We start from the raw sequence: 23318 nt of genomic DNA, 5'->3' as shown, positions 1-23318 counted from the left end.
ATGATGAGCAAGTGCACTGAAAAAAGAAACTACTTCAGTCAGAGGTCCTATTCCAGTAGCACTTAGTCACAGCCTGCTAAAACTGTATGTGCAGGTAAAGAGACGTAATAATCTCCTTTCAAATCATTCATATGAAACTACATAAAACAAAAAGGCAAAATAAACAGGACACATTGTAAAGCAAGACAATTACAAGATAAACAGCAATAAAAAAAGGTCCTGAAAAGAGGGGAACCACTTTAACGGTGTGTTAGCATTTTTAGAGTGGACATCATGTCCTCTGTTGGGTCACCACTTGACAACATTAATGCTTCATTAAAAAACATCATCATACTGTGAACATTTTATTTACTAGCTTGTTAAGATGCATTTACAATGATAATTTTAGAAAGATTCAACAAAGACCCTTTGTACAGTTATTTTCAAGCAACTTAAAATTGCAAATAAAGTATATACAAAAACATTAGAATAATGTAAATAAATGTGTAATCAGTGACATATGTGTTTGTCCGGCTACACCAACATGCTGCAGTCATTAGCTAATTAAAACTGGTGATGCGCCTAAAACCAGAGTATGGTAAATATTGATCCATTCTGAGTTTATATACAATGTACACTGCTCAGATTAAGAGCAAATTGAATAAGAGAAATGATAATGCAGATATCCGCTAAGTCATATGCAAACAGAGGGATGTGAATTTACAGTGGCCATGCTAGTACAGAGGGATGTGTTGAGACTATTCCAACATGCTCATTTAGAACCAGGCTGCTTTTAAATAAATAAAAAGGACTAAATGACCTGGCTAATGAATGCAGCATGCCGAGACAGATTCATGAAATGCACGTCAGACTTTTTAAAGTCAAAAACAACAAGTTGTCAGTGAGGTCATGAATACAAATGTTTTATATACTATATTATCTCCATAAAAAATAATCCAATTTAATTTATAGCATTACTCCGACATATCCTATCTTTTTTTCTCTGACATGGTTACAGTTTTTATGTACAAGAAATTAAAATCTTCAGTAAAATAATGTTACTGTTTCAGTCCTGAAACGATCCCTTTGTTTATGTCATCCACAAACAGCTTACAGTACTTTTTGCTAACACTGCAACTTGAATGGACCAATCATTGTGCTCCTTTTAATACCTACAGTAAATACAACAGTTCCAAGACAATGTAAAAACCAATTTAAAAATCAAAATGTCTTAGTTAACAGAAGGCAATCCAACTAGTACATTTGAATTAATATATTAATAATTTAACAATCTGTTGACTTGGCTGCTTTTGGACAAGCAGCCTTGTATGGTTTGCTTTAGCTTCCTTTGTCCAGATTCTAATTAGAAAGCTTCTGTTCATCTTCCCTCCTTTGCTCTCCGTGAAGATCAATGTAACACTTCCTGACGTGATCAAAGTTCACACACATATAAATAAAATACACAAGCAGTTACGTCTAAAAAATGGCATGCCATTGGTCCTTTAAATACTGTTCAATACGTAGGCTGGAATGCGTTGATATTCTTTAATACCTGATATAGGATAAGTGAGGGATAAAAATGCTCATTCCGGACACAATAAATAACTATCCTTCATATAGTGCAGTAATACAGTACTCACACTAAACCTACAGTAATTGCACAGTAACCACATGCAAATGGCTGAAGAAAGAGCAGCCCCGCCTAACATCCGTCTTTCCATCTGTCCCTCAATCCCTACTTCCATCCCTCTGTCTATTCTTTGACTTTCTGCATCTATTCAGCCAGCCAACATACAGTACATGAATACCAAGGTTTTCAAGTATTCTACTTTACTTGGGTTCTGAACATTGAGCCCTGGGGAATACCAGCCCAAACAGATGAAGAGACAGCTCTCTGGAGTTGCAGTCCAAGGCAAAACAGATAACATCTGCATTTAGGATAACAGTCAGGTATAGGTAGTTTGGTTAATCCAGTTAATAATAAGTGCTCGGTTAGGAGCATGATCACTGTGGATGTCTTCTGTATGAGGCATCAAACTGACATCTCCCTTTCACTTATGTTGTGAATAGTTTGCACCAGTTGTTAAGTCATTCATGTCAGTTGTGTAGACAGACAGCCAAAGCAATAATACTTCTATCTGGGTGGCTTCCCAGTATAACAGTACATGACTGATCTTGAGCTTCAGGATGCATCTCACTACAGGTGCTCCCTGGTAACTGTCATTTGTACAGTCTTGTTTAACCTATACTTTGCGCTGAAGACTCTAGTGGTATCCATGGTGGAGTGAACCCTGTGTATGTGGGGCAGTGGGAGGGGGAAGGGTCTTTCCATTGGGAGTGTCTCTTGGAAAGAAAGCGGTGAGACTCGCTCTCTTTTGTTATTGTCATCTCTCATCTTATCTTTCGCCCTTTTCTCTGATGAGTTTTCTTAGAGATCTCCATCTGAGGGTGGCAAACACAGCTTGAAGAGCCTGTTGAAAAAGAAAAACTTGAAATGAGGGGAATCCGCCTTGTCTAAGACCATAAATGGTGTCATGTACTAATGGCATGGGAAAAGGTGCCTGGAAGTGGTTTTATACAGTACCTTGGGAATGAAGGAGTCATCTGGTCCATTACCTTGAGATTTTTAGCAGAAAGCTCAACTCTTGCCCCCTGGTAAAATAGAAAACATATGCTATTGCAGTGAGCTCAATTTCCCTGAATGGCTAAGCATCCAAAAACCTAGAAACACTTGTTCTAAGTCAAGGGATTGGATGTATTTTCATGTAACACACACATTATTATTTGACATGATTTTGACAAAGGCATCCGTGTGGTAAGATGATTTGGTTGAGGTAAAGAGTATTGAGAGAAATGTATTATCACAGTAGTTACTGTATATGGAATCGAATTTGGGCTGGGTGATTAGGCATTATAATTTATCGACTTTCAGTAAACAATATGAGAATATGATTATACCTTGTTATCATTTACAAAGTTCTGTTGTCCAAATAAATATTTCCAAGCAAAATGTATTCAAAACCAATTAATACTGAATATTTTGTTGTACATGTGTCTGGAGTTTTGTCTGAAGCAATGCAATAAAGTGGAATCAAATATCAAACATTTACACATTTTCTATACTGTGATATACGTCTATATCAGAACAATACACTTAATTAATGAATATTGTAGTACTGATTTCAGCCATTATGCCCAGTCCTAGTTCTTACTTAAATAATTTCTACGGAATAAAATATAAGTGCAAAGAAACCACACTTTAGAAGGATATCTACTAGACTCAGTCTGAGATCAACTGCCCCTGAGCTTTACCTGTTTGCGCATTATATCCATGGTCTGCATGATGCAGCGCGGCATGAGACCGTGGTTTCTGGCCAAGATCATTGCCTGCTCCAGTGTCACATTTAGGGTACATCTACAAAGAACAAAAAGGTAAAAGGTCAGGGATGTGTGTGTATCTATTTAACCAAAGCACTAATGGGGTTGTCCATATGTGCACCTGCTGGACACAGCATAGTAGAAATTCATTCAAAACAGTGAGGCAAGGTTCAATGGCGGTGACTGTCATCCACTCTGCACTGTGTTAACCTTTATTCCAGCTGACAGTTTAGTGCTACTACACAAGAGATATAATAATGTCGGCGTGCTGCCAGGCTGACCTCTGCATGCCTGTGCCACACATGGTGATGTGGCAGGCTCCCAGGCGGTTACACAGCTCAGAGGACACACACAGCACGCTGACACCTGATGGGTGGCCTTGGGCACTCGAGCGCACGTTGACGTAGGACTGCATTAGTCGACAAAGATCGTCCAGTGTGTTGAGGGGTCGCAGCAGCTATGAGGAGGAGATAAGTAAAGGTTGGAGAGGGTTAGTGCTTAAATGGACTGCTAACAAGAAGTTACAGCACAGTGTGGCAAAAGTGGCCATCTTACCAAGTCATTTAGACTACTATTAAAATCTGTATTTTATAAAAAACCAAGCATAAACCAACTTGTTTCCTATGTGGTTTCTTCAGCTCTGGCAATTTTGTCAAGGCAAGTGAACGTATATTGAAAAAAGCGGAATACTGCCGGATAATATACAATAATATCAATTAAATTAGAGATAAATAAGATTCAAAATAGTGAAAAGGTTGATCTTTATTCGACACAAGAGACATTATCTCACACCACTCACACCTTAACACTAGAATGAGTAGAGTAACTGACTTGTTAAGATGGTGCACATGCAGACACAAAGAGGTCTAACTCTTTATAGTCTTGCTTTTAAAAGACAATGAAAACCTGTGAATAAGGCTGTAGATATTGAAACTATGTTCTAATCGGTTTTAATTACTGGTTCTAGTTCAGCTACAGTCAGTTTGGGACACTAGAATTTTCTTTCTAATCTAATCATCGCTGAGGTTCAAATGGAAGCAGCTGATAATGTTGAAGTGTTGAGGTTAGTTGGAGTTAATAGGGGAGTCTTGACGAGCTAGTGGGGGGGTTTCCAGTGGAGGGAACAGGACACAGGTTCATCTTACTTTCGAAATGCTTGGTTGAAGGTCTCTAACTTCAAGGCCCAGTATCTGTGCTTGCATTTATATTCAGTCACAACATTATATAAAAAAATGACGTATGTTACAAGAACAGGATATACGTTACGTGATAAAAGACCACATAGACTGTAATGTAGACAGCAACAGCAATACATGGGAAACATACCAGAATAAGTGTATATTTACCTGGTCTATTTTCATTGCTGTGGTGTTTGAGTCTGTAGGGAGATTAGACTTCTCCAAATAGAAAGCCCTGTTGAGATAAAAAAATATATATATCTATTTCAGTTTTAAAAACTATCCATCTTTGTTTGGAAATCTACAGATTTTTCACCTCAGACTCCCTCTGTGTGAGTGCTGAGTCATCTAGCATTTAGAGTACTTCACTTTATAGTACTTATGTATTTGCTACAGTACACATTTCACAATTTATTGATGTTGCATGAGTCATTTCCTGGTAATTAACATGCACATATAAGAAATGACAGTCATATTAATAGGCTATTAAAAAACATGAAGATGTTACAGGGCAATAAACAATAACAATTAAAGTAGAAATACATACATACATTCATATACTGTATGCAACATTGTAAACCACAATTTCAATTGCTACATTAAAGGTTTACCATTGTTTCAACATACGCAATGTTTTGTTATAAACATTTAGTTTTTCTTAACATCTCACCTTGCACATATATCTAACAAAACATGATAGTTTTTCGGACAGAGATTATTAAAAATCGACAACATTCACTGTATTTTGACCAAATGCATATCAAACATGGTTTAATAAATCAAAAATATTACACAAGCCACTCATGTACCCAACAAAGCCCTGTTAGTCGATGTGGCACAGGTCGAGAGCAATGACACAGTTCTAAACTTGAAAAATTCTAAACCTTGAAAATAGTTAAGAGGAAAGTAAAACAGCAATGGAAGCATAGTTTCTGCTTGTTTATGCAACACCACATGGTGAATCTACCTTTAAGGTGAAATGTATACTGAGTGCTAGTGAGTACGCCACTGGAGGGCCATGGTGCAGTGTAGCATAGCGTACCTGAGTCTGCGGTAGTAGGCCTTGACCTTCTCTAATGAGACAGCGTTGGTGCGCTGCTGGAAATCCTCCATGGCTGCGTAGTCCTGCTGGGATACTCCCTCTGGACGCTCCAGCGCTGGATTAAACAGTCAGGAGGTATTTAGATCAATGCATATGGGCACACTTTTATATCATCACATATTTTCATGCCCTCGAATTTTAACACATTTCACCTCAGATTTTCAAACCTCATTGTTATGGCTAACGCTAACATGAACATAATTTTAATGTCCAAATCCATCTGATCCAACAGGCCTTAAATGTAGTGAAAACCTCAACTCTAAAATAATATTTTGAAAAACTGAAGATTGCCCAAAATCTCATTAATTTCGAGGATTTTCTCACAGATATAGCCACACACTCACACAAACTTCAGCATCTGCAATATTGCAATACCCCCCCAACCTGCAGCAAGGACTATTTCCCAGTAGGTGGCGATGTTCATCCACATATCCACACTGCTGAATGGCTATGAAGCTGTATTGCAGCACTTTGTTCCAGTTGAAGTACATGAGAACAATATGAGTTCTCGCATCGGGTTAGTGTTCCAACTGGCACTTGTCTATGGAAAATAAAAGGCTATTTGGCATACAGGCATGATGCGTAATTCTATCCATTCATACTAGGCCGGCTGAGACTGATGATGAAGAAGAAGGAGAATGCAAAGGTGAAGTGTCTTAAATGGCCAATAAAAGGCTTCAATCTAACTTATTAAAATCAGGTAAAGTTTTCCGGAATGCATTGAGAGTGTTTTAAACTATACAGTTCAATTCATAGTGTATAGAAGTGATTTAATGTCCTCTGTGTTTAAAACAACCCTCCCTGAAGTTGGCTCCATTGACCCTAACAGTTTGATGAGCATACATCATCAACAGTTAGCACAGAATGATTGGTCAGACTCTTGTTTTGTTTTTAAATCAGATAAACTAAAATTATGTGTAAAATGATATTATAAATTACGCATTAAGTTCTTGCTTAAATTAAGATTCTGTATAAAACTATTGGCTTGGTGCTCATGTACTGTATTTCAAAGGAACAATCCCCAGACCCACATGCCACTAATGTGTTATGCTATACTTATTTATCTAGACCCTGGACTTGCAGTTTTCTCAGTTTCTCCAGTTCCTCTGTCCCAGTCTGCCCAGTCTTACCCCTGGTGAAGAGGACGGTGTGGAGCTTCAGGCTGCCTCCATTTTGCAGGCGACTGGGCAGCTCACTGAAGTGACAGCTGTCCAGGTACAGGGTGACCCTCAAGGCCTGGCGGCTGCCCTCCACCTGGTAACACACTGGCGTGTCTGCAATACAGAGCCACAGGCAGGAGAGATGTTAACAAGACTGCAGTATTATCATGTTGGCTGTCTGAGCCACTCCACAAATGAAAATGTCAGAATGAAAATGGGCTATGAAGTTAGTGACCTTTAAGTACCCTTGGATGTTTTGTTATAGACATCAAGAGAATTAAGTAAAACAGTTCATTTCACATATACAAAAGTCAGCATTATTAATAGTCTGTAATAGTGACGTTTTACAGTGAACAGGAAAACAACACCTGTGTATTGTGTGTGTGTATATATATATATATATATATATATATCATATATATATAGTACATATATATATCGTACGCAACATGACAGCACAGACATACTGCTGCATTAGCGAGGATCGTCAATCACTTCAAATTGTTTGTATTTCTACCAAGCAGGATTTCATAAAACCACAATCACTGCAGTCATATCAGAAACTCCATCCTGTCAGAACTGAATGTGGAAAACTCACTGTGTCTCCAGCATTGCCTTAGTTTTGCTTTGACACTGCCGCAGAGTGCACAGTAATGGAAAGAATGACTGAAGTCCATTTAAATATAACAGTGGTAATTACCTGTGTTAGGTATTTTGGGAAAATCTGCAAGACACATACTGTTATGTCTGTACGCTGCTTTTAATGTAGCAGCAGCTGGCAAATACACTGGTTGGATGGGATTCTTTAAAAGCAACAAAATAAAAATCTTTTACAGTTAGTGAAAATCTAAACAGAGGTGTCCAAACTATTGTGCCGGACAAATAGACAGAGGTTGATCCCCATCATGTATAACAATGACATATGTACCATTTAGATATTTGTCTGGCACATTTGTTTGATCTTTTAAATACATTTTGGCACCTAAAACAATTCTAGTTATAACACATTTGTCATTACTGTATCACTTGTATGCAGAGCAGTAACCTTTTCTAATTTTACAAACAATACATGACGGGTCTAATTAATAACTTACAACAGTGGCAGACTGGCACATGAGCAGTTCTTAGAACATGGAAAAGATGACCTTTACTGAGCAACCTCTAGGGCCAGCTCTCCTAGAGAAGCCATCAAGCCATAATCCTGTTGAATTGGCTGTGATGCTTCAGGCTGAACTCGGGGGCCTCAGACTCTGTGGTGCTTACACAATTCTACCCTACCAATAGCTCACAGCTTGCTGAAGATGCTATTAGCAAATCAATACTGTCCAATGGACGCTGCCACCACAAACCATTTGCCTGCACTGCAGCACTCTGAGCACAAAATGCAACTTCAGCAAAGCAGTTTGGTTCAAAACAGGTTGTATTTTATACTAACGTGTAGGAGATTGGTTCTGCACGCTGTACTGTATATATCTATACAGGCCTGTTGTAAGTAATTAATATAAGTACAGTATGAATATGTGCACGCAATGGTTTGCATGGTCATGCAAAATATATGCACGTGTATACAATATGCTTTCTGCTGCTGTGCGTGAACCTAGAATAGCAAATCCAGGCCTCATCCATAGCTTTGCCTCCAAAAATGGGAAATGCATGTTGTGCTTTTCCTTTGAGCGGAAATCTTTGCTGGCCATATTGAGGCTGCAGAAAAGAGAACTGATTCAGGATGCAGTCGCCCTTTGTATCCACTGGCTTTAAGGCTTCTGATGGCCAGGAGCACCTTCAGTGAATAAAGGTTATTAAAGGCACAATTATGCCCAGGTCCTAAACTTTCTATAGACAGTCATGTCAAGATGCTCACAATGGCCACTATGAACGACCTCGGTGCATCCTCAGTTGAAACAACTGCAATAAACTATTGTATTTGAATGCTTACTCTGAAATAAATGTTGCGACCTTGCGCGGTTTGCTGGACAGTAGAAATGCAAAGCACAAAATCAATTTGGCACTTTCATGCTCCAAAAAGATTTTTTTTTTACTACAGCACATACAGCATTTTGTGCAGGAATATTATATACAGTAGCTGTATGAGTATTTAAATGTACTGTTTGTGTATATCTATAGGTGCTTCCACCATATATGTGTCTCAGAGCAGTACTTAAGTTTACATGAAGCCCCCTCGTAGCCTGTCAGGAAGTAACAATCTTATCTGTAATACAAGGACAACGAGGACTTTAAGAGACTGCATGCTCTGCCCTTCTTTAAGATGATTTATGGAGCCATTATAGTGTTGTTTTAGCTCCCTATTCAGTCGCTCTCCACTGAAAAGAAAATTAAATCTGCAACGGCAAAATGGCAATTTCACCCTCAATAGTGACCATACATCCATACAGCTGCTCATTAGCAGCAGTGTGGTTTGAATGGGAAAAGTCAGTCTTTGTTGATAGAGTCTCTTACTTGCGACTAGACATTCATCCTCCAGTTGCCTGAAGAACACAGTGACTTTGTCCAAGTCCAACAGGGCCGCCTTGGTGTCTTCCAGCATGGTCCGCTCCTCTTTCTGTCGGAGGAGAAAAAGAAAGCTTAGAAGTCGCACCAGGAAGAGAGTTTTGATAGTTAGAAGCCATGCAGTAGAAGATGGCTACGTTGCTAGAAAGGCATTTTACTTCTACTACTACTACAGCATAGCATAGAAATCTAGACGCACCCTAGCGGCAGCAAATGTAATTTGCAGCCAGAAAACCCAATTCTGGTCAGGCCAATCACGTCGTGTATAGAGTCGGTGGGTGGGCTTAACATAAGGACGGCAGAGTTGCGACGGTTTCGCGTGAATTCCCTGCTACCTGAAAACAAAGAAGTTGGCTGCTGCTGCTGGCGAACAGCGGTCTTTTGAATCAGCTTTGGCCACGACTCTGGAAGACTTGGAGTTAAGCACTGAAGTCATTCTTAAAAAAGGAAGATGTGTTCGGAGTTTTGCCGACCGGATACGGCAAAAGTTTAATCTATCAACTGGCGTTGCTCTGGTTGGCTATGAGTGCAGAGGGAATTTGAAAGACAACCGTTTATCCCGCCACTCGGATTGAGCCCTGCCAATGGTGAGTTCCCAGACCCAACATCTTGATGTGGGTCTGGCTTGTCAGGCTAACTACAGCATACTTGAATTTTAAAAAGAAATGCATCCAACATATGAAGCTACATCACAGAGAAAACCCATCGGTCTGCACCTTCTTGTCAAATGAAAACAGAAAATCTCACCAGGTGTGGTGCTAGCGTGGACTGGAAGTGCAGCAGCATGCCAATGACAGATATTTGCTCCAGCCACTTGCGGCTGGTCTCCTTGCCGTCTTCCTGGTACTCGCCGGCGTTGTTGAATCGTGACCGCAACGCCGCCAACAGCTGCTCCGCCAGTGTGCACAGGGCGCCTGTCGCCGCCTGGCAGAAGATCACATCCCGTCGCAGCTGCAGAGATGTGTCTGGTGTTGGGGGGAATTTTGATGTGATGGAGGGGGTACAGGGAGGTACAAAGGGGGATATTATGGGGAATATCAGTGTAGAAGAGGTTAAACCATCTCAACCTCCCAATACAACCTTCCTCATTACACGTGTCCTGGAGTTGCTCCAATACATATACTTTATTCCATTAGCCTGCATCCCCTGAGAGGATATCTCCTATTAACTAGCACCATATGCCAATGTGCACAGTTCAAAGTGACTGAAGCATCATGTACTTTGACACCAACCCTCATCCCTGTTCAAGCACACAGAATAACTGGCCTCCTGGAAATGTGCCTGATTTAGAAATAAAACCCATGCTGAAAACTAAGACGTTTCAGAACAGTTTGATTATACTGGAGACTAAATAAATTTAAACATCTGCTTTATCTTCTGTAATAAAGCAGATGTGATTAAATAAAAACATACTTGGTATAGGGCTATTATATTAGGTTGTTCATTAATAATACAAAAAAGTGGACATGCATTGTTTAAAAGCTAATGTGACAAACTGAAAGAGAAAAAGAAAATATAACCATTAAATGTAAAAAAAAAAAAAAAAAAAAAAAAAAAATGTTAGAAAAACAAAGATACTGTATTAATGATATAAAAATACATAGTTTTAAGGACTTGCAGATGGCCTGATGTAGAACTGGCTGTATTTTCATATGATAGATGATCTCATTTGCAAAGTGCTCTAAACTGTTGGAATCATTTAAAATACTCCAGTTATGAGACGTTTTCTGCTGCTTGAGACTGACTTCTGCTGACTGACTGCACCAGCCTGTCTCGACAACTCATCTGGTAATTTTATGGAAAATTAGAACTGGGTTTTATCTAGTTTGATTATTCACCAGCACCTTGCTTTGAATATCAACTGGTTTCTATTAAACACTGACATGTTACTCTACCTGTGCACTTCAGCAGAGCCAGGAGAAGCTGGTTCTTTCCATCTGTAGAGGCAGAAGGAAAACAAGATGGAATGACTGATTGTAACTGTATACGATCACATTTGTGTGTGTGTGTGCGTGTGTGTGTGTGTGTGTGTGTCTGTGTGTGTGTGTGTGTGTGTGTGTGTGCGTTCCACTAACCGTCCACAAATCTTTGCAGGCTTTCCACAAGTGTTTTGATAGAGTTGGGCAGGTTCCAAGGGTCCTCCTGGATGTTCTTGTGGATAATGCAACGACAACGAACCGTCCAATCTTCCGTTTGGCGGAACTCTGTTCACATAAAATCCAGGAATGTGTGAATGGGGGTATCTGTTGTGTAACAGTTGTATTAACAGTACAGTATTATGCAACACACCCTTTCACCTTTCTAGTACACACACAGATATAAATACGTACCTGGTTGGCTGTGGTCAGAGTAAAAGTGCTTGGTCTCCTCACAGGCCTTGGTCATGACAGGTCCTTTGAGTAGGCTGTTGATAGACTCAACCTGTGTGCAGAAATAAAAGCACACACACACACACAAAGATTGTCAGGTAATCCTCATCCCTCATATTCTACTCTACGCGTCATTCAAACATACACAGACACCGACACCTACACATAACTGTGTGTGTGTGTGTGTGTGTGTGTGTGTGTGCGCGTGCGTGCGTGCGTGCGTGCGTGTGTGTGTGTGTGTGTGTGTGAGGAGAAAGAGGGAAGGGAAAGAAAGAAAGAAAGAAAGAAAGAAAGAAAGAAAGAAGGTCAAGTGAAAGATGAGAGAGAAAACCAGGATCCAGACCAGAGGACAGAGAGCTCCTCAAGGTAACTCACCCCAGATGTTGTCTGATTACTATCACAATCATCTGTTCCAAATGGTTTGCCGGTGGTGGTGGGGGTATGAAGCTGACATGTGTGTGTGTGTGTGTGTGTGTGTGTGTGTGTGTGTGTGTGTGTGTGTGTGTTTTTGTTTCACTATCTTTCAGTTTGAAATATTTTGGCTGAGTTTAAAGTGGGGCAATCTCAGTTAGTCCTCACTCTCTGAGGTGTAGTTTGGGAATAAAGAATACCGTCATATTTTGTTAGAATTAGACTGAGGTTAGGGGAAGTGGTTAAGGGCGCTCTATAATTCTACAACACAAAATTTCCCACAATAAATGTATAAATTACTCCAAACTGAACCCCAGAACTAACCTGATTGAAAAGGTGCTCGAGGCAGCCGTGCAGTTTGTCCTGTTTGTCCGAGGGAATCCTCATGTCACACGGCAGCTCATCCCCTAGCAGCCGAAAAACACCAAACAAAAAGTTGAAGAGAAATCACACATTTGGGCGTTCATTTTTATTTATCCATCTGCACTTATTAAACACGTCTCTATCCATCTGTTTTAATGTAAATTCTGATGAACCAGAGAAGAGAGGATGAAGGCTAATAAATCATTTTCAATAGAATGCCTCATTGTGGACTTAAAGCTGGTAAAAACAGTGATAAAAACAGCAGTGGACACATACTTGGCTCACAGAAACAAAAATGTGGTTATGAAATGTGTCTAAAATATCTGACCACAGTCACCGCCATGAAACATCTACAGTATTTCTGTTTTGGCGTTCTGAAAGCATGACATATGATTATCACATAACTAAAGAGGAATCACAAGTTGGCAAGTACTGATGAATTCTTATGCAAACATCCATTCTTTCTTGCCCTTGTTTGACACTCAGGAAGCATGTATTTGCTTCACCCTAGCTCATTTTGTTTATGTTAAATTCACTTCACAGTGTAGTCTGCTTGGACAGTGACACATTTTTTTTCGTGTTATTTTTACTCAACACTAGATCTGAAATCTGAAGTGCTGGAGTACAAAACAATAGAAAATGTGACACTTAGTCAGATATTCAAGTGAGAGCTCTTGTGGACAGAGAAAAGCTACATTTCCTTTCTTTCCTTTACCTGATCCCATCTCATCACTTCCCAGGTAAGAGCTGTTACTTCGCACACTGGTGTAGGACAGAACTGAATCTCTGTTGCTGTTGCATTCACTGTAATGAAACACACACACACACACACACACACACACAGTTAAAATGCATAATAAACCAAAGGGTTCATTCCGTTCTTAAACCACAGAGAGGATTTGGAAAGCTGCGACTTGTAATTATGCTGCCAAATAATGTTTTTGATTGTAAATGCCTTTTCTGATTTACAGTATGAGACCAAAAGTAATTAAATGTTTCTCACAGCAACAACCGCCACTGGTTTACACAGAGGAGCATTCAGTAAACTGTCACTGCATTAGTCCCAAACATATAACAAATGTGTACATTAGAACACTGAAATGGAGCACAAATATATTTGTAAAAACGTGTTCTTTTCAGCGCTGTCAGTGTGTTGCAGCTAAGTTGTCAGTGTATTCCTTCATACAGGTGTGTGCAGAGAACTTTAACCTGCCTGAGACAGTTGTGTAAAATGACATAGTCTGGTATTCATAGTCATACGTCTACGTGATTCAACATGATTACCGGGAGCATGTGAAAGATTTATGTGGCTCAAATTATACATTGCTTCAAGTGAGCACACCCACAATCCCCTCTGATTCAGAAGCTGAATTACCATGACAAATGCCCTAGGAGCGAGTACAAGCTACAAAACGACAACACTGGCTTTGTTTTCGTTTGCTATTGGCTGGATGACAATGTGGGGGAGTAGGGGGTGGATATCACCTGCCGGGTTATTCTGTGGTGCGTAATGTGTGTGTAGATGTGTGTAAATGTGTGTTTGTGGTGGTAGGGGAGATTGGCTACCTCAAAGCTGCTACAATTATAGGGAGAGAGTTAATATAACCATTTTTTAGTAGTTTGGCTTGAATTCCCCGCTGGCTCTTATTCACACAAACACTCATACAAACTCACTGTGTTACACTCAAACTAATATGTGTGTATGCACCAGTAAATCCAAGTTTTTGTCTTTGTACTCTTTCCCTCCATGCAGTCTGTCTAATCATACTTTAGGCCTTCCATTGCTTTTCTATTTATTTGTTGCCTAATATACACACAATTCCTTCTCTCCCTCACAATTCCCCCTGTTTCCTGTATTATTCCCTCCTGGCTATTTGCTTAGGTGTGTTTTCCAGTTGAATTCAGAGACATACACACTGACACATAAGTGGAGATTTTCTAAATTTAGCCACACACCTACTGCCAAAAGTGTGAGCACCACTGTGACAATTATCCTGCCTGTAGTAGAGGATCTGGCTTACACACACACACACACACACACACACACACACACACACACACACGCACACGCACACGCACACGCACACGCACACACACAGGAAAGATTACATTAATTAAGGATACTAAAAATGCCAGCACACAGACTAAAACCACTTGATTATTGAGTGTGATGTTAATAGAGATATTGCTTCACAACGCAATGCACAGTAAAAACTAAGCAGCTACTCAGCTGTTAAAATTGTTAAACCAATTTGGACGTTGGTGCGACAGCTTTAGGGACATACAGACAAAAGTACAAATATCAAATAATTGGAAACAACGTGTTTAAGCTGGAATGGTACATTAGGTTGAGAAATTAAGGTTCATATACTGTCAGAAAGTGTAATATCATTTCCTAAGGAAGCCAAGACAAAAATGACTGCAGTCTGTATCGGACTGATTTTGAGGAGGCTCTTGTTTAAGGAAACAGAAGAGATGAATAGGACTGTTGGAAATGTTAAGCAACAAAGGAAGATCAATCACAGGTTGTCACTTGAGAGAAGCATTCTGATGCCTGGAGGGAACAGTAATCTGTTTCAGCTGCATCTGGACACACCCTACAAACCGCCTAATGCACGACAAAAGGTCTTAACAGGGTCATTCAGAGATTTGGGTGCCAAAGATTTTTTAACAGCCACAATGTACCAGAGTTAGGAACATACACTGCTTGATTATGATTTCTTACACACGCTCTACTCTCCTCAATTCTTTCTGTATTTTTCTGTCTGATCCCCTAAGTCTGTCTGCGTGTGTGTCTCTTCTGTCCTTGTTCCTCACAAACTGTACTCAGCCAGTGACCTCCGACTGTTGAGCTCTGCTGTGGACTGTCACCACCTCAGGCTTTAATGTCTGATTCTCTCAGCACGACTCACAAAAAACATTTTTCATTGCATCCAAAATGTTCACAAGTGGGATGATAGCCTTTTACTGCTACCTTGAAGAGAGTTTTTTTTTCTCCACTGGTCTTCAAAACCCTGTGTGTGTGTGTATGCACCACACATACAGCAGCCTACATTTCCCTTTACATTACAGTTCGATGAGGTAGTCACATTTTACATTGCGTGGCTAGGCCTTAATGACAGAGTGGATAAGGAGGCAGCGCCCCAAACATTTGGCTCTATTATACACCAGCCCACCACACCAACAACCAATAACTACAGCTCAGTGGGTGGTGGAGGGTGGGGCTCAGTGGAGCACTGCCCAGTAAACCGTGCTCACACACACGCACACGCACACACATCTGAATGAACTTACAACAGGCAAATGACATAACCAGATCAGACCAAAACATTTTGAAGTCATTTTTAGACCTCGATCTCAGTTAAAATGCCAACATCTGGAATGAATTTTAGCCTCCAAAGGGGGGGAAATGAGCACTATGGGTTTGAAGAGTAAAGAGGGAGTTTGAATGTTGTTCATGCTTTATAGAGTCTGCAGCTAGAAATACAGGTGTGACACACTTGTGTTTTTGTATTTTTAACGATGCTGCTACAAAAGGGAAATATAGATTTTCCCCCAAACATAAACAATTAATTGTGCTTTAAACCAGGCAGCTTATCGAGAAAAGACGAATGAAAATGTCTAAAAGTCTAAATTATAGTAATTTTTAAGTTACTCTCGTCTTAGTTTGGAGATAACCAAATGTACTTTCTAAGCCTGAGAACTAATAACCCGGTTACAGCCTAAAATCAAAGTCTGTTTTCTAATCTATTTGTGACATAGTCTTTAACCATTACCTGTAGGAGTCCCTGTAGCTCATTGTGTCATGTCCCGAGTCTTCCTGGTCCTCCTCGTTTACCTTGAAGCAGACCCTTTTAATGCCGCCTTGCTCCACTTTGTCCTGGTCACAGCCATCTTCGCAGTGGGCCAGAGAGGGTGGCTGACTTGACTCGTAAACCGGAGGCTCCCCACCCTCACCCAGGAGTTGCGTGGGCTCGGTGATAGACGACAAGAGGCTAAAGAGGAGGGTCAAAAAAAGGTTTCATTCCCAAAATTTGATTTGAAAGCACATTTAACAAAATATGGCTAATTGCTGTAGTTACTTACAACACGTTTTTTAAGCCATCATACAGTATATTTTGCAGTATATTTTAGCATTTTTAAACATTTTAAAATGATAATTATGTGAAGACACTATTATGCTTATATTTGTATTATAATACACTGTGCATAGACGCCTTCACAATCAGCCACATTGTCACACCCCTTCCTCGGCACAGACACACAATATGTGTCTCTTTCTCTTGATGTTATCCTGGCCTCACTCCCTGTTCCTGTACTGGGCCAAGCCCATAAATATTTTGGGCCTGAAGAATGTTCCTTTTGTAAATCCTCAGCTTTAAACAAGGCAAAGGGCAGACAGACAAAGAGAGGCTGACGAACCGCCTCGGGAGGCTGGTGTGGGGATAACAGCTCCTAGCTTTTTATGCAGTGATCTCTAAATGTCACTGCAAAGGCAATGAAAACAGTCTACTCACATATAAACACCAGTGGAATGCAAATATTTGATAACAGCACCAACTGTTAGAGCTGAACACATTTTTTTCTGAATGGATATGAGTAAACACTTCTCTTTATATATGGTAGATGCCATGGGGGTAGAGATAAAAGATTTATAAGAAATGGCAACAAAGAAATGCCATTTAAAGGTAAAACATATTCCTACGTGAGGATCAAATTATCACACATTAACTATAACACTTACACATCGATCTGAGCGACATACTGCCTCATCTCCCTTACAGCAACATCCAGGCGGCTGTACAAGTGAATGTAGGAGTCCTGGGTCTCTGTGTCTTCCTGTTTGAGCAGGAAGCTCAAACCACCTTCTCCGTAGCCACCCCGCCGACTGTCCATCAACCCCTCGCCTCCATCCATGGTCACCTCCCCGCTGCCGTCTGCCTCGTCCCCTTCCAGGCCAGAGCAGTTCCAGGAAGGAGCTCCCATGCTGGTCAAACAATGCTGGGTGTGGGACATGGGGTTCAGTTGTGCTACAGGACAGGATAGAGAGGAGTGGAAAATAAACAACATGTTTGCAGTGGGCAAATGAAACCGACTTCAATCTCTGACAATTATATCTACCCCAGATGTTTGAACCCCTATGAAGTAACACTCTTGTCTGTTCTCCATTTAGACCAGATGAAAAACAACTTCTTAAAGGGCACTTATGCAACTGATATGCACAGCGAGAGCAGGATGCAAAACTGTTTACTTGGGTCGAATGCCAAGCTAAACTGCAATAACCTGAGGCATCCGAAATTTGCAGACAGATTAAGTACTTGCAAATTAAGCCAGGGTGTGTACTATAAGTACACAGTGAACATTACGATTAAATAGAGAAGCCCTTATACTGTACATTTATGTACATTCCACACATTCCTTTAAAATCCAGGGTATGGTGCTGGAAGAGGAAATTTTGTATCACTTCAGGTAATAAGCCTTGTAAATTTAGTTTCTGATTGCAACGCTAAAGACTGGCCACTGTCACTAAAGAAAACAACGTCTCCGTTGCTGTTGGCTGGTTGAGCTGGCAGAACGCACACTGAAAAGCACCAGAGTGGAACATCTCGTCAGTCCAACTGCTAGGCAGATGTCTGACTTGCAGCTGGTGCTGAGAGGAAAGTTGAGGACAAGGCATTCTGGACAGCAATGCTAACTGTATTGTATTTTCATCTTTGCTGATAGAGTTCAGCAGCCAAGCTTCAAGACTCTTGATTAATATTAAGCTGTTTCATGATAAAGTCGGGCCATATAAACAGAACAGGACAGGACACTTCTTTCTGTACCTTTGGATAAGGGATTTACCCTCTTCTTGAAATTCTTTGTCAACATTACAATCCATTTCCACTCAAATCTCTCACTCTCTCTCTCTCTCTCCCTCCCTCCCCTTTGACCTCAGCAGCAGTAGTAGCATTGTGTAAATTACACAACTTCCTACACTGCCTCGAGGCACCATCTTTGCTGACATCATTCATTCACTTCTCATGTCAATAACATGGGTATGGCCTGTGGCTAATGGATTCTTAATGGCAAACCACTCATCTAATTTACTATTGGAATTCTTGTTGAGACCACATGGCTACTGTGGGAGGCTGGGGGTGACATTCCCATCTCTGTGCCATGGGATTTACAGGGTTATGAAGGGTAATTAGTCAAAATGATCACTGAGCTGGTGTTAAGTGGGTTAAGCTGTGTTACCGTAAAGGGGAGGATCTCAGTGAAGCTTAGTTTAAGCAGTGGAATTGTGACAGAGATGTTCAAATCTTATAGGATAGATGTGAGTGCATGTGTGTCCTCTCTACCTTGGTCAGGATCCAGGCCAAACATGGAGTTCTTGCGCCCAAAGCGGATACTGAAAGTCCTGCCAGCAGTGGTAGTGCTCTTTGGGTAAGAGACCTGCATGAAGTTGACGTGGCAGTTGGTGGGAACAAAGTCCATGCAGCCCAGTGGGTGAGGGTGACCGCCGGCCTGCCTGAAGGGGGGCCACGCCTTGTTCCTCAGCTCCAGGGCAAACTTGGTGAAAAAGGGGACATAGACTTAGGCCGGCTACACACTGGCTGCATCATGTGAGTGTGTCAGCTGCGTGGCGTGTCCGTTTATATTTCGGCTCCCATGTTAACAGATTAGAGCTTACACACTACCTGCGTGACACGCACGTCTCAGGCGCGGCTTGAGCCGCGCTGAAAAAACGCATGCATGCTAGAAATAGAACCGACGCCTATTTTTCACGTGACACGCAAGCGTGTTGGAAGCGTTTCCAGGCAAAATAGAATAGGAAAAGATGTTTATATGTAATTTTGACACGAATACATATTAATAAATGACATGTTGATGTTTGAAAGTCTCTAGGTTTTGATATAAATGCAGATATAAATGTAATTAAAAAAAAAAAAAAAATTTCTAATATTGCACCTGTCAATACAGAACAAAATATTCTGTAGCCTATTTTGCCGTCAATACTGCCGACGTTGTCTTTGCTGTAATCAAATCAGTCTATATTTATGTTTAACATGGTATTTCATTTTAGCAATGGGAAACATACATGTGTACAGACAAGGCTAGCAGCAGCAGCGCCGCGTCAAACACGTTTCTGGTGTGTAAAGACATAGAAAAATCCACGCAGCCACCACGCAGTTGACACACAACAGAAACGCCACGCTCACGCCACGCAGGCAGTGTGTAGCTGGCCTTAGTTCATTGAAAGCACAAGCTGCTTGACTGACAGCTCTAATGTATGTAGTGTGTGTTTATAATAAGATGATTTTCACCACCAAGGTAAAACATGGTCACTGGAGCAGAAAATATGACATGGAGACATAATGGCAGACAAAATAACTGGATGTTATACTTCTCACATGTGCAGGATGGATAACATCCAGTATTAAGCACTGCCTCTGGAGGTGAGGAAGACTGAAATAGAACAATAGTTTCATACATAATTAAAGCTGCAAGCAGCTTTGGATGGGCCCTTGCGCCTCTGCGCGCGTCGGGGTTTCTGGCGGACGGCGCTCCTTGCGACCGTGCATTTGCGCGGCACTCAAACACCGCAAACTGTCACCAATGAAAAGGGAACTCCCCGCTGAGTTCAATGATACCTCACACAAGACTGTACGTCATACAGTTCATTAGCTGTGAAAGGGGTCGTGGCTAAAACATAGGGGGTGGGCCAAACCATCACCAATGAAGAAGGAACTCTCTGCTGAGTTCAATGACACCTCACTCAAGACTCTACCTTAAATGGGTCACCAGTTATGAAAGGGGGCGTGGCTAAATCTTAGGGGGCGGGTCAAACCATCATCAATGAAGAAGGAACTCTCTGCTGAGTTCAATGACACCTCACACAAGACTCTACCTTAAACGGTTCAAATGTTATGAAAGGGGGCGTGGTCTGAGTAAGTGGGCGTGGTTAAAGTATATGGAGCGGCTCAGTATCACATGTAGACCACACATAAGTTTTATGTAAATCGGATGATGTTTGTCATATAAGGCACATTTACTGTTGCCAGCGGGGGGCGCTATGACCACAAATCTATTTTGGCCTGTAGATGTCCTCAGGCCTGGACCCTTGTCAATCGTGAGAAATTTCGGGCAGATACGACAACGTACACTCAAGTTACAACAACTTCTTTGTTCATCGCTAAACATTCAAAATGGCCGCCCTGCCACGCCCACACCGTTTGACGAAAAGTTTTTCTTTTAAAAACTTTTCATCTTTAAGGTGTTGAGATGGTACAGACCAAATTTGAAGTCCATCGGATGAAATCTCTAGGAGGAGTTCGTTAAAGTATCGCACCTTGACTTTTAGGCCTACTTCCTGTTGCCACTAGAGGGCGCTATGACTTTGAGTCAATTTTGTCCAGTAAATGTCCTCAGAGTTAGAGTGTTATGAATCATGAACAGTTTCGAGCCAATTGGACAATGTACAGTGAAGATACACCCACTTCCTGTTTTGAAGGCGAAACGCACAAAATGGCCGCCCCGCCACGGCCACGCCCTATGACGAAAAGTTTTTCTTTTAACAACTTTTCATCTTTAACGTCTTAAGATGGTACAGACCAAATTTGAAGTTGATCGGATGAAATCTCTAGGAGGAGTTCGTTAAAGTACGACATGTGGAAATGGCCAAAATCACACTAATTTTGAACTTTTAAATAAAAATGACTTCCTGTTGGGTTTAGGGTATGGCTATAATGACGTGTTTTGTACGTCTTGACATGCTTCATATGTGTACCAAGTTTCGTGAGTCTACGTTAAACGCACTGCAGGGGCTCAGTTTTTTTTAACTTTGTAGGGGGCGCTAGTGAGTCATTTTTGTGCGCCTATTCTCGAAACCCTTAAAAATACATAAATTTTCACCAGACTTGATGCGACTGCCAATTTTGGTGAGTTTTTGAACATGTTAAGCCCCTCAAAAAGGCAATTCATTTGCCGTAATAATAATTCCTTCAGTTTCAATAGGGCCTTCGCCGCTGTCGTCGCTCGGGCCCTAATTATGGTTCTTGCTGTCTTGAGTAAAAAAATATAAAGGCTATTAACATCCAATTTCTCATTAGGTGTCATATTTTACAAGTGTATATAGATGTGCTGTATTTGGCCATGAGGTGGTATATTTGAAAATGTGTGTGAGTGTGAGGTTGTGAGGTTAATAGACACACAGTTAAATAATAACCAGTAAGAAATATACTGACAAGAAGAGAGACAATACATCTTTTTTGGTATAAATGTGAGTGACGATTTTAAGTTACCTGACTTTTACTTCAGTGAACTGTTGTGCTTGTGTTTTTAAGTTAATATCAATGAGTTGGGGACATTTCTGAGCATAACAATTGGATGTGATAGTCTAATGTCTATGTGTTAAAGAGAGTGTAGAAGTGTGTCTTAGTACCTGCTGATAGCTGCTGATACGCCGTCGGATACTCTCCAACTTGGTGTCACAGATTTGTCTGAACTCGTACTGAGGCATGGTAACAACTCGGTCACTCTGGGAGATCAGTTGGCTGCAATTGCGAACAAAGAGGCTGTCATCGCCAGAAAATGCCTCCAGGATCTGTAGAAACAAGAACCACTGGTAAGGATAGATCACTCATACAATAGAAGTTTAGATTTTTCATTTAGTTCATTACAATCAGAGTAAAAATAGCATTCCTAGCAGCAGCGTGTTTTTTTATCTAACTTAACATTCAGCTTTCCAATACTAACAACCGAAACCACCAGTGAGGCCAAAAAAAGATCCTTCCATAACAGTGCAAGTTGAACAAATAGCAGTGACCCACAAACTGGTGAACGGCCAACTTCTATGATATGAGATGAGATGTGAAATTTCAGTAGCTGAGAACATGTAAACTGTTTTAAAAACTGTTAGGGTTAGGGTTAATAATTAAAAGTGGCGTTATATAAAGTATGACTTATAACCCTGTGCTGCATTTTTCAAGGTAATGAAACTTTGCCTCATTTTCCCATAACTACCTTAGCAGTAAGGCTGAAGCAGCCTTTGGGCTCCACCATCTTCTCCAGGACGTGGCTCTTGATGCCAGCAGTGCTGACATATTCATAGACTACGCCATGCTCCAGATGGACGTTATCTACCGTCATACTAACCAGAGGCAACTCATCAGAGAGGGAAAGGCTGCCCAGCTGGTGGTCTGTGGAGCACAGTTGTCACTTGTCAGTATATAAGCTTTGCATGTATTTAGAAGTCATTATATGTATTTAAGTCAAGCATGTAAAATGAAGAATGTATTTGATATATGCCAGCATCCAGAAAAAAAAAAAAAGATTTCAGGTTTTTCCAGAGGTAGAGTCAGAGTGTTTTGGCACACCTAAGATACAAAAAAAGTTGCTTGTATAACAAAACCCCCAAAGCTTTTGATGGACAAATAATTATATTATAAATCGGTTTAGTAATGACATAAGTCAAGGTACATAGTGTGCTGCACATCTGTCAAGTGTACTTATCCTGCCAGCACTGTAAGAAAGATTCATTTATTGTATATACACTGACACAGTGTTACTAGATGACGTCCTACAACTGTAACTACTGCCTGTATATAGCATGTGCATGTGTGATTTTTAAACTGAGGATTTTCCATATCCAGGGCAAAATAACCTACTGCTGGAGCCACCTCTTACTGACACAGTGACTATAACCAAATACAGAGGTCATCTGAAAATAGCAATTTAGGTGGAACATAATGTTCTGATGTTTTTGGCAGCAACAGATTTTTATAACATCAAGCCTGCAATTGATCTACACAGACACACAAAGCAGCCACAGTTTATATTAAAGCACACTCCCAAGTAGCACTAATCCTGATCCAAATGCATTTTGCTG

The 23318-nt window shown here is 40.7% G+C and overlaps 1 protein-coding gene across 2 annotated transcripts in view; it reads right to left on the bottom strand.

The window, feature by feature from the left end:
• Window positions 1–331: 331 nt before the first annotated feature.
• The window catches only part of prex1 (phosphatidylinositol-3,4,5-trisphosphate-dependent Rac exchange factor 1), an 86720-nt gene continuing 63733 nt past the window's right edge, over window positions 332–23318 (bottom strand). The window contains exons 22-41 of one of the 2 annotated variants that reach the window (XM_036008417.1): window positions 22454–22629; window positions 21873–22034; window positions 18790–19000; window positions 17193–17478; window positions 16225–16443; window positions 13164–13252; window positions 12410–12492; window positions 11636–11726; window positions 11381–11509; window positions 11201–11242; window positions 10053–10270; window positions 9255–9357; window positions 6768–6911; window positions 5578–5692; window positions 4704–4770; window positions 4503–4547; window positions 3639–3814; window positions 3292–3394; window positions 2564–2631; window positions 332–2450 (exon numbers count right to left, since the gene is read on the bottom strand). In XM_036008417.1, the coding sequence (XP_035864310.1) occupies window positions 2408–2450; window positions 2564–2631; window positions 3292–3394; window positions 3639–3814; window positions 4503–4547; window positions 4704–4770; window positions 5578–5692; window positions 6768–6911; window positions 9255–9357; window positions 10053–10270; window positions 11201–11242; window positions 11381–11509; window positions 11636–11726; window positions 12410–12492; window positions 13164–13252; window positions 16225–16443; window positions 17193–17478; window positions 18790–19000; window positions 21873–22034; window positions 22454–22629 (2570 nt within the window). In that variant the 3' untranslated portion in view covers window positions 332–2407. The remainder of the gene's footprint in view (window positions 2451–2563; window positions 2632–3291; window positions 3395–3638; window positions 3815–4502; window positions 4548–4703; window positions 4771–5577; window positions 5693–6767; window positions 6912–9254; window positions 9358–10052; window positions 10271–11200; window positions 11243–11380; window positions 11510–11635; window positions 11727–12409; window positions 12493–13163; window positions 13253–16224; window positions 16444–17192; window positions 17479–18789; window positions 19001–21872; window positions 22035–22453; window positions 22630–23318) is intronic. The other variant, XM_031286480.2, reaches the window with a different exon arrangement.

This window comes from Sander lucioperca, chromosome 12, assembly GCF_008315115.2.
Source record: "Sander lucioperca isolate FBNREF2018 chromosome 12, SLUC_FBN_1.2, whole genome shotgun sequence".
Classification (NCBI taxonomy): domain Eukaryota; kingdom Metazoa; phylum Chordata; class Actinopteri; order Perciformes; family Percidae; genus Sander; species Sander lucioperca.
The sequence above is the reverse complement of the archived record's forward strand: the minus strand, read 5'-3'. Positions and strand labels throughout refer to the sequence as shown.